This window comes from Xyrauchen texanus, chromosome 16 (assembly GCF_025860055.1).
Source record: "Xyrauchen texanus isolate HMW12.3.18 chromosome 16, RBS_HiC_50CHRs, whole genome shotgun sequence".
Classification (NCBI taxonomy): domain Eukaryota; kingdom Metazoa; phylum Chordata; class Actinopteri; order Cypriniformes; family Catostomidae; genus Xyrauchen; species Xyrauchen texanus.
Window position 1 is genome coordinate 45,774,940 of NC_068291.1, and position 12,188 is coordinate 45,787,127.

Consider the following 12,188-nt stretch of genomic DNA (forward strand, 5'->3'; position numbering starts at 1 on the left):
CACTATTTAATGCTTTACATGGATTATAATAGTTAATGATAGTAAAATTACCTCTACCTTTATTAAATATTTCAGTTACCACACATTCATGGTCCTTGGAATTAATAGACCTATACGGTATTCCTAATTTAATAAATGTCATACACACTCCTCCTCTGCCTTTTCCTCTATCACATCTAATGCCATTATATCCTTTCAATACAAAATCAAGGTGTGGTTTTAACCATGTTTCTTGAATGCATATGACCTCAGGTTTTTCTTTCAGATTGTGTATATATCTCTTAAATTCTTGACCATTTGTTATTAGACTTCTGGCATTCCATTGAAGAATGAAAAACACCATAAGGCTTTTAATCACTATTTTGACCCTCATATTTACAATTCAGTATCTCTTGAATTTTACTAGCTTGTGAGCTAAATCCTAAAAAGTCATTTGCAATATCCACAATTGATTTTTCCTTATTACTTCCCTGATGAGGTTCAGTTGCTTTACTGATCACTGCGCAAATGAAGGCAAGGAAGTCATTTTTCTTGACCAACATTATTTCTTCTGACATTTTCTTTTTGAATTCACAGTATTCTGACTGTTGAGAATTACGTTTAGGCCTACTGACCTGTTGGACTCTCTCGTTAGGATGGCTCCTGTGGTTTACTCTGCTTATTGGGTTGCTAGCATTTGTTTCCCGAGCTTGCTCTGGTATAAACTGGGGAATTAGGCTAGCACCTTTCTTTTCCATTTCAATTTTCTTAACCGCCTCAGCATAGGAAACTTTATGAATCATTTTGCATTTCTGGACTTCTTTTGCCTCTTTGTGCTTCTCACAACCTCCATAAGCTGCACTATGATTGCCACCACAATTACAACATTTTAATACAGCATCATGTTCACATTTGCCATACTCATGTTCTCCTCCACATTTCGCACATCTAATTTTTCCTCGACATTGGCTAGCAGCATGACCATACCGTTGGCAATTAAAACATCTTAACGGCGGCGGGATATATTCTCTCACTGAATATGACATGTATCCCATTTGAACCCTGCTGGGTACTTCTTTCTTGAAGCCTAATAAAATAGACAGGCTTTCTATTTTATCTTTACCTTTTGTCAACCGCTTAGCTTCAATTAAATCATACTCTTTTAAACTTTCCATGATCTCTTCTATTGAAACTGAAGTTGGGATTCCAGATATTACTCCTCTGACCTTAGATGCTGCACCCGGAATATGTGACGTTACCTTGAGTTTGTTGAGTGTGGTTTTCTTGAGAATATTACTTCGTTGTTCCTTGGAATTTGCAAAGATCAGTATTCTCCCATTACCCATGAAACACGCGTGATTAATCTTGCCTATTTCCTTCTCTATTGCTTTCGTGATATGTATTGGATGTAAATCTGGTCCTCCCTTTTGATCAAACACCAAAATAACTTTCCAAACATCAATCTGAGGCCTCAAGGCCCGGTTACCATCTGTTTTGGTCTTTTTCGCCATAACTACTGATTCTATGGAGTCCCCTTCACTCTCTGATCTTTGTCGTACATTCTGCTTGTTGCCATTAACAACCTCATACCAAAACATTTTACCTTCATCAAGCATGTTATCTAGGTTTAACGATAATAAAGATCCACCAGATTTCTCAGCCATTGTCCAAATTACATTCACTGTGAGTAGTTTATTTAATTTTACCGTCCCACTCTATCAAACCGTGGAATTGTGTCCTATGAACGATTTCTCATCCTCCTCTGACAAACTGCCCTTCTTCCACTGAACTCTCGATCAGACACGTCCTGAATTCGGTTTTGCTTTGAGCTTGTGATGCCTCTCACGTCTTCCCTCCCCTAATGGTTCATAAATATCCGTACAACACCGGTGAGTACTTGTTACCCACAATTCTCCATCCAATTTAAAAAAAAAAATGCTTAACTATCTATGTGGAGGATATTCCCAAAACCCAACTACTCTCACGCCATCTCCCTCTTCCTACCCGAGGACTGTAAGTAAAAAAAGAAGGAAGGCCTATGTCCCCACTTTGTTTTGGGCTTGCCCCGCCATCCACCTGGACAAGGCCTCCCAAGCCCCCTTCACGGGAAAGCGAAGGGGGGGGGGGGTCACAAAAAAGAAAAATTGGAGGACTATAAATCAGGTTAGGGGAGGGCCCAGGTTAAAGACAGAGCCTGGGGGCGGGATTAGATCTTAAGTTTAGGGACGGGGACTAGGTTTAAGTTCAGGGTTAAGTGGTTAGGTTTAGGGTTAGTGGTTAAGGGTTGGGGGTTAGGTTTAGGGATTGAGTTAGGTTAGGGTTAGGATTACATTGTAGGCATGTAACTTTAAGAGATTCCAGGCCATGTAATAGGAAGTGTTTAACCACACATCTTTGTTTTCAAGTTTACGCTTGATTTGAAGACATGGTTGTGCATTCTGGCTCTAATAGAATTATTCGTTTGCCCAACATATTGTATGGAGCACTTAGTACAAAATATTAAATAAATGCAGTTGGATGTGTTAGGGGTGAGAGACTTTTTGATTTTAAAGATTTGTTTTGTGGACCTATTAGTCACCCACTGTTTTGGTTGAAAATGTTTATATTTAATTATTTTTTTCTTTTTTATATTTAATTCATTCAATTTACTTTTGATTAAATAGTCTTTTAAATTTTAGTTTCTCCTATAAGCTACAATAGTTTTGTGTTTTTGCAGAAAGGGAGTATCGGAGAGAAATTTGGTCAAATTAGACTTTAATGCCCTGTTCAGTTGAACACTCGCCTCAGAGAAATTTGAAATCAAGGGGATGATTTTAGATTGTTGTTGTTCGTCCTCCTTTTTCCCTGTTGGCATATGAAGGGGCAAATTTCTTTCCCATGGCAATTCCCTTAATCTGCAAGTAGAAGTCCGAATTAATTTAGTTAAATTAATTTCTAACAATTTGAGAATATGTTGATCTGGGCCCGTATGTATAAAACTTCTAAGAAATGCTCTTAAGAAAAGTCTTAAGCTTTGACTTACGTGTCAGAAAATACTTAGTAAAGAGTAGGACTTTTCTAAGAGTAGGAGACTTTTATAAAGCAGCTAAAAGCAACTTTCAGTAAAGTATAAGACTGATTCTTAAGTGCTGACTGAAGTGGGACTTAAGTGCTGTGAACTAAGGACTACAATGATGTGAACCCAAAATGTCCACCCTGAACCTCTGAATCAGCCAATAGTGAGCCTGCAAGGGTGAGGTCACAGCAGCATGACACAATTAATTCATTATTTAATTAAGACATAACAATTATTTCAATGTTTCAATTTATTTAGAATAATTCGTTTTTGCTTTGTGCAAAAAGATTACAAATAAGTACATGCATTTATTTCACACAATTTTAATAGAGTTTCAACACATTAATTAAATGGACAAATGTGATGCTATTGAAGTAATTAAGCTGATGAATCACATAATTAAAAATTGCACTCACAGCTGTATATAAAGGAAAGACAAAAGTTGCAAATTGGTAAAAAATGGATGCAAAAAGAAAACCAAACTGGTCCAAGGAAGAAAATCTTCTTCTAGTGCAGTCAGTCCTTAAATGGAAGGACGTGATAAGAGGAAAATTCAGTCCGACTTTAACAAGCAAAGAAAAGAAAAACGCATGGCAACATATTGTACTGACAGTAAATGCAGCATTTCCTCGGACAAGACGTTCAGCAGAGGATTGTGAGAAAAAGGTGGTACAATGTGTTGGCAACAACACACAAGGAAATTGCAGCATATAAAGAAAGCATGCGAGCCACAGGTACATTTTATTTTAGCTTATTAAACCATTTTATATGAAATGATTGTCTCCGTGTGGTCAGCAGCTGAGTTCTTGTCAAACAGGTGGGGGCCCTCCATGTAAACCTCTGTCTGAGATTGGCGAAATAGTAGAGGAGATACTTGGTACGGCCAATCCCTCTATTTGTGGCATTCCAGATGCCCCAGACCCTGCACTTCTCAAATTGAAGGAGTTACAAAGATGGTAAGAAGAAAATTATGCATGTAATAATGTATGCATGTAATGTGCCTTTTTAATAAATTGATAGTATTTCAATCACCACATTGAATTGAATAAACATGTTTAATATTGCACTGTTTAATATTTTCTGCATGTGAATGTAGTGTGGATAATTCTGGAGCCGGTACATCAGATGCATCTTCTCCTGTATCATCTCAGGACATCTCCCTGTGTCCTCCAGATGAGCCTTCTGCCTCACAAGACACTGGATTTGCACAGGGCGCAGCCACTGAGGATGACATTGAGTCCCTTAAAAGAAAAAAGCTCAAATTGCAAATTAAGTTGCTGGAAATTCAAAATGAATATTACTCACTAAAACTGAAAAGAATTAAGAATACTCAATGATTGTACATATGCTTTGTGTAATAAAATTGTGTAAGGAAAAATTAGTTTGTTGTTACTTATTGTCTACAAGTTTGCTTACCCAAAATGTGAGTTAGCAAAGCAGTCCCTGAATGATGCTCTCCCCGAAATGCTTTGTAATGTGTGTTCGGTGGTTTTGTCATCATTCTCATCATAATCATGATCACTGTCATCATCACCACGATCGTCATTTTCATCATCGTCATCATCATCATCATCAAGCAATGGGAGGTTACGAGCTTTGCAAATATTGTGCAAAATGCCACAAGCCATAATAATGCGACAAGCACGCTCAGGTGAATGTCGAATCTCTCCATGAAGGACATGGAATCTTCTTTTCAGCTGTCCAATTCCTCTCTCCACCACGGCTCTTGTTACTTTGTGTGCTCTTCATGACACAAAAACAATAAAAGAACATAGGTCAGATAAGTCAAGAATGCACTCATTGAACAAAATTGGTATCTTGTCTACAGTTCAGTCCAGTACAGTACCTGTTATAATTGAGCTGCTGTTCTCCTTGAGGTCTTCTGTAAGGGGTGAGAAGCCAGTGTTTTAAAGGGTAACCTGAGTCTCCCAGCAGATGACATCCAGGGCGAACATAATTTTGTTCGAATAACCCAGTGAGGCCACTCTGGGAAAGAACCCGAGCATCATGTGTTGACCCTGACCATTTTGGCACAAGATCGAGGATCTTGTAATTGGCATCAAATACGACTTGAACATTGATGCTGTGGAATCCTTTTCGATTGATGTATGTCTCCTCATTTATACTTGGAACAATGATGCGTACATGGGTGCCATCGATGGTTCCAACAACTCCAGGGAAACCCACAATCCTCATAAAATCTGCTTGCTTTTGCCGTATAGTTTGAAGGTCAGTTGGGAAGTCAATGAACTGCCTTACTATGTCTGGTGTGGTTAGTGCAGCAACAGTGGTATTTAAGACCCTGCTAACTGTGGACTGTGATGGCCCTAAGTCATCACTGATGCATTGCTGCATTTTTCCAGTCGCCAAGAAACGCAGAGTCATTATAACTTTCATTTCTGCAGTTAAGGCATTGTTTCTTACAGTGGGAGAATTTATTGAATTTCTGACTAGGTCAGTAACAAAAATAATACCCTGACGATCAAGCCTGTATCGTTTGATCAACTCTCTGTCATCATATAATTCCAACACATTCTTACGTTGTTGGAAACTGCGTGGCCTCCTCCTCTCTGATGCCATCTTGTTACTCCTAACTGGTTAGGAGACCTCTTCAGCTCTATTAAATTATTTAGGAGCTGAGACCTAGTCTTAACACTTAGGAACCTTTATGAATCACATTTATTCTTAAGAATAAGAATAAGAGTAAAATGACGTCATTCTTAGAATTTTGACACACTTAAGACAAAAAATTTACTCTGAGCGGCTTTATACACACGGCCCCTGGTCTTTTGGGATCTGGATGTTTCATCATACAATTCTTAACAGCTTGCAGTCCAGCCTCTGTCTCTATATTTGTGTAAAGACTATCTACGTCTCTTGTGAATAGAAAAGTGTTACAGGGAATTTTAATTTTTCCAATTTATCAATAAAATCATAGGTATCTTTAAGGTAGCTGGGGTATCTCTGTGCAATGGGCTTTAGAAAATGCTCAATATATTCTGCTACATAGTATGTCTCACTATCACAATCCGAAACAATCGGTCTGCCTGGAGGGATTTCTCCTGGCTTACTCCAACTCCCAGGGTCCTTGTGGATCTTGGGTAATAGATAAAACCTTCTGGGTCTAGGAGTATCACTACCAATCAAATATACTTTTTGTTTACCATTAATTAATTTTTTGACCCACAGGTCTTCTAAGATCTTTTTGACCTCAATCATAGTTTCTTTATATATTGGTTTTTCTAATTTCCTATAATGTTCTGACACACCCAGTTGTCTCTCACCCTCCCACACATACTGGTCTCTGTCCATAATGACAATGGCGTTTCCTTTATCTGCGGGTTTAATGACTATTGAGCTGTTATACTGTAACTCCTTTAGGGCATCAATTTTGGGTTGGGTCAAATTTGGGAAAGCTCTATGACTCCAGCCAAGGTGTTTAAAAGCACAATTATCTACTCTGATCATTTGTAATATTTGTTTAGGTAATCTATTTAACGCTGGGGACCAATCGGAACCATGTGTGAATGGGAGTCTTTTGTCATTGAATTTCATCCCTTCAAAAAATACCTCCAACTTTAATCTGCGATGATATTTCTGTAAATCTAACATTAGTTGTTTTTTCTGATCCTTGGCTGAGTCAAACGTGGGGACAAATGTGATACCTTTATAAAGAAGAGAAATTTGGGCAGGAGAAAGAGTAAATCTTTTAGATAAATTAATGATCATCTCATGTTTTCCTGATGTGTGGATATGAAGATTTATAAGTTTAAATGAACTGCCCAGTGCTCCAAGATAGCTTTGGCCGTTTCGGATTTCCAGTGGATGCCATCGCCTTCCACATGGAACTTCGATTGTGACAATAAAGGAATAAACCTCATGTTCTTATTAATGTGATCATTGAGGTGTTCAAGTAAAAGTTGCTCATCGAGTGGAAGTGTTCTCGAGAAATTAATCAAAGGGATAAAGATTTCAGCGTCTGGTAGTGTGTCCCTAGCCGTTTTGTATGCTCTTTGCACTTCTTTAATCGAGGTCATTCGTATGCGTTGTTGTCTGTTGTTGAGACCAAAGGAGAGAATGATTTTCTCCACCTTGGTGGCAACAGTGGCTCCTCTGAGTAAATTGCCCGCATGTTGTAATTTAGCGCCCGGGAAGCTGTCTATCTGTAAATCAGGAATCTGAAACGTTGGGATTCTAGATACATTGGAGTCACCCATGATTATACATTTCTTCCTAAGTGTGAGGCTCCAATCAGTAGTTTTTCTAGTCATATAAATGTGTCTCTTATTGTCTACCTGAAATTGGGGTGTTGGGCGTACCTATTGGAGTCACATCTCTAGGTCTAGTCGGGGTGCACGTTTCCCTGCATGCCTCCCAACTCTTTTCCTCATCCAGGGTAATCAGCTCATCGCCACTTGAATTTGGCTGATTGGCTGGCTGGATTGTGGAAACCAAATAGGTTGAAAGGTCGAGGTCGCCCAACGAGTCATTTGACGATACCCGGGGCAAGTTAGCGGTTTATTTTGTGCCTCACTTATTTGAGGAAAAATCACATGACCTTCGGCTGCAGATTCAACACACTTGTTGGGTGGAAAGTTTGGGACACGTGAGGGTTTTATGGGAACAACGAGGGAACCACCCCTCTGTCCTCTCTCGGAAGCCATGTTTGACGGGGAGAGGAGAGAGGGTTCTTTTAAAAGTGTTTTACTCCCCCATAAAGCACGTCGGCCTTCAGTCCTCTGCTCCAGGGGTGCCGCAACCCCCGCTTTTTGGGGAAAGGGTGCAGATCCTGACTACAGAGGGGGGAAGTCCTTATCGTATGACCTATCCCTGAACAAATATGGGGAAGAATGATGTGGTATTGTCAAAAGAGGAGGGGAAGTTTGGTCCTCAATATGTTGAACACCATTTTTTGGCTTCCCCACTGACTGTGTGGTTTGGTGTTGACCCTGATTTGTAGCTGTTCGGGTCAAAGCATCAGGTTTGGGTGGGCATTTAGCTGTCTGAGATTGTTCTGAGGTCTCTTCATTGATTTCACATGTGTTGTTGACAGGCAATTCTGCCGCAATAAGAGCCTCGGCTTGTTCGATTGTCTCTTGACTTATTCTGTGTCCGAAGTTGCGATAAGCCCATTTTTCTGCAATCTCAAAAGCCCAAACCCAATCGTCTTGGTGCATGTGCCTCCTGAGGTCACTAATCGTCTCTTCGATTAGTGACTCATAATGCTGTTCCAGTATCAGCTGGGTAGTGTAAGACCAGTTCTAGGCGTTACCCTCCAGGAGGTCTTTAGTCTTTTGGGTGAGGGCGACTGGTCTGACCACATTCTTCAGGACCTCTGTAACTCTTTTAAAGGTCACTGGTTGGTTGTCTTTAATATTTGTGGTCACTTTACTTAAGTGGTGCACCAAGCGAATTAGCTTATAGGTCAATTTGATTGTGGTTCTGAATTCAGATGATGCTGGAGTATAGTTTGGGTTTTCCGCATCTCTGAACCACAATCTGTTTCTTCCCCTACTCTCTTTTCTGTGTGGCGGAAAACGCCTGTTCAATGTAGGTCTATTAGGTGTGTTATAGCCCCTAATGAATTTAAGGGGTGATTTTAAATCTCCGAGAAGAAATTGAATTGTCACAACCGGTGATGTTTTCATAGTTCGTGGATGCTAAATCATGATAATCAGACCTGTTGTTCAGATCCATGTAGTTATGTCTAGTACGATTTGTTCTCTTTTGATGAAATTTCTACCATGATGGGGAAAATCACTTGCTTGGAAAAAGTCTGGATTGGTTATGTTATCAAACTCGGTGTCATAATGTCTAGAACAATCCCATCTAGAGATAAATGTCTTTGTGTAGTCTCTACCATAAAAGGAGAAATCACGTTGGTTTTTAGTGTATTGTCTACTACCATGATGTGAAGACTCACATGCATATTCAGTGTTAATGTATTCACCATCACCATTAACTGTACTACGCCCGCATTTTCGCAGGGGTATTAGATCTCTCGCGATTCGCGAGTCATCAAACCTATCCTCAGTTAGGGTTAACTTCGTGGTCCACCGCGTCGATCAAAACTATCCATTTCGGGAGAAAAATGTAACTTACTGCGAGTATGCAGTTCAAGCCACTAAACTGTTTCGATACGTACTGTATCTTCTTCAGGCCTGGCTTGAACGTAGAAAGCAGTTGTTTTAGATCTTAACGAAGTGCGTCGTGCAATCAACAGGTGAAAAGAACGAACAGTGCGAGGTTTTGCATTGTTTTGCGAGACTTCCTGGTCGCGAGATGTTGACGCATCTCACCCGAGCCGCATCCTCCGCAAAAACTGTGAATAACTCAAAGTTATCAATTTAACAAAAAATTCTGGTCAAATAGGAAAAAAATCAGATGGTTCGTTTGATACCCTTCTTTAATCACCAAAGATCTCAGCTTTGCCATAAATAGCAGCTGAAGATGAAAACCGAAAGTTAACCCTGTCAGTGCTGGACCTTTTAATGTCTGCTGTAAAGCTTCCTTGCTTACTGTGAGAGATCAACCAGGTTTGATTCCACCCTCCACTCAACGATCACTCTCACCGGATTACTAATCACACACACCTGTTCACAATTAACAAACTCACCAACTTGCACTATAAAGCACTCACCAAAACCCCAGTTCAACGTCAAGCCTCCAACAGGAACAAACCCTCACCGTGATCTTCTGAACCCCTGAAACTTTCCGATTGCTGACAAGTAACGTTAAAACTTACCTGAATGCTTCTAACTTCTATGTCCACATTCTGTTGTCTCCAGGACTCCTGTTACATTTCCTATCGCCAGTGCCCGTGTATCCCTCTGATCTGCCAGTGAGTCTTCTGATCCCGTTTCCAAGTATCTGCTTCTTAAAAGAGAGGATTTGCATCACTGTCCTGTGATTACTTGATTCCCACATTCCCGAAGTGGTTGTGCTTACCTGTTGCCTGTCCGGCATCGAGTGATCTTCACCGTGTCTGCACTTGAACTGCCAAATTACTCACCCTCACTCTTGCCACCTAAAATAAAGCTGTGTTTGGATTCACTTACCTCTGCCTCCGTGTGTATATCCTGACAGAAGGCTTGACCGACACCGTCATGGATCCTACACAGCCCGAAGACGGCACTTCCGCAAACCCCGCTTCTTCTCTGGTGTATGTCGCCAACTCCGTCTCCCGACCAGCGCCCTTCTCAGGTCGGGCGGAGGATTGCAACGGTTTCTTGCTGCAGTGCTCGCTCGCCCTTGAGCAACAACCTCAATTGTATCCTACAGAAAGATCAAAGATCTCCTTCATTATCCAGCAATTATCCGGGTCAGCATTAAGGTGGGCTGAGACTTTATGGTTTCAAGGGACTTCGTTAACCTCTTCACTGCAGAGTTTCATCACTCACTTCAAGGAAGTGTTTGGGCGCCCGGCAGAAGATTCATCTGTCAGCGAGCAGCTGTTACGGTTACGTCAAGGTAAAAGATCCGTCTCTGAGTACTCTCTGGAATTCCGAACTCTAGCATCAGCAAGTGGGTGGGACGAAAAGGCTCTCCTTGCTGTTTTTCGAAGAGGACTGAACCCCACGCTGCGTCTCCAGCTTGCCATTTACGACGACTCTCTAGGACTTGAAGTTTATGCAGCAGACTCTCCGAGTGCATCAAAGATCTCAAAACTGCTATCTAGAAATCCAACCACCAGCCCCCGTACTTCATCAAGCTTCACCTGAATTCTACTCAGAACCGAGGTTGGAAAAGATGCAAGTGGAAACCCAACGACTGTCTCAAGCTGAACGCAATCGCCGCCGAGAATTAAGATTATGCCTATACTGTGGGATTGAGGGTCATTTCCTCCGTGCATGCCCATCACGCCCCCCTCATCGACTCGTAAGTTCAGTTCTTCACCACCCTGTAGTCTCAACACCGTTAACCATATCAGTAACTCTGAAATCTCCAAATTTTCACGCTTCAGTCACGGCCATCGTGGACTCCGGGTCGGCCGGCGATTTCATATCAGGAAGTCTCTGCAAAAAACTCAAACTCCAGAGATCCAACACAGCCAAACCATACTCCATCCATGCCGTGACTGGTGAAATCATCAACAAAGGGTACGTAACATCTCGCATCAACCCCATTACTTTATGTGTTGAGAACACTCATCAAGAGTCATTTGAACCGCTCATTCTTGAAAATAGCCTAACTGACATAATCCTTGGGCGCCCATGGCTCATCCGTCATCAACCTACCATTAATTGGAAATCTGGCAAGATTCTGAATTGGGGTTGCGACTGCCTACCGACTAACCTTGCATCCCCTGTATCCCCATCCATCGAAGCACCTAAGTCAAGTTTCAGTGAGTTCAACTTCCGTCGAAAGCCCGACAGAAAACCTATCTGTGATTATTCCTCCAGTGTACTCCTCTTTTGCTGATGTGTTCAATCCGGTGGCAGCTTCCAGGTTGCCACCACACCGACGATGGGACTGCGCTATTGACTTGACTCCAGGAGAACCCATTCCCAGGGGTCGAGTATACGCCTTGTCCATTCCTGAACAAACAGCTATGCAGAAATACATAGAGGAAGCTCTACACCAGGGGTATATCTGACCATCCACCTCACCTGCTGCCGCCAGTTTCTTCTTTGTCCCCAAGAAAGATGGAGGGTTAAGGCCATGCATAGATTACAGAAAACTCAATAAGATCACCGTCAAATTCAGTTACCCACTCCCTCTTGTCCCATCTGCCCTCGAACAACCTCGAGAGGCAAAGATCTTCACCAAACTCGACCTAAGAAGTGCATACAACCTGATTAGGATACTGAGAGGGGATGAGTGGAAGACAGCATTCATTACCCCCGCAGGACACTATGAATACTTGGTGATGCCGTATGGCCTGGTAAACGCCCCTTCTGTGTTTCAAAGTTTTATGGATGAAGTTCTCCGAGATTTCCTGAACCACTTTGTGTTGGTCTATATCGACGACATCCTAATCTACTCGAAAAATCCAGTTGAACACCAACGTCATGTCTCCCTAGTGCTCCAAAGGCTCCGAGATTTCTCCCTGTTCTTGAAGGCAGAGAAGTGCCTGTTCCATCAGCCCACTGTCGAATTCCTGGGTTATCACCTTAGTGAGCGAGGAGTTGAGATGGATGACCACAAGACCAGG

The 12,188-nt window shown here is 41.5% G+C and overlaps 1 protein-coding gene across 1 annotated transcript; it reads right to left on the reverse strand.

The window, feature by feature from the left end:
- Nucleotides 1-4,446: 4,446 nt before the first annotated feature.
- Nucleotides 4,447-5,419, reverse strand: LOC127656797 (putative nuclease HARBI1). The gene is made up of 2 exons (XM_052145256.1): nt 4,881-5,419; nt 4,447-4,777 (listed from the first exon to the last, which is right to left on the reverse strand). Exons 1-2 carry the CDS (start codon nt 5,417-5,419, stop codon nt 4,447-4,449), a joined length of 870 nt encoding a protein of 289 aa, XP_052001216.1.
- Nucleotides 5,420-12,188: the final 6,769 nt, after the last annotated feature.

What these genes read in the sequence shown, in the direction of transcription:
- LOC127656797 (XM_052145256.1), bottom strand. Translation starts at nt 5,419, where the DNA reads ATGACTCTGCGTTTCTTGGCGACTGGAAAAATGCAGCAATGCATCAGT. An exon ending in CAGCAGCTCAATTATAACAG is followed by an intron (nt 4,778 to 4,880) that starts GTACTGTACTGG and finishes TGTGTCATGAAG; the next exon opens with AGCACACAAAGTAACAAGAG.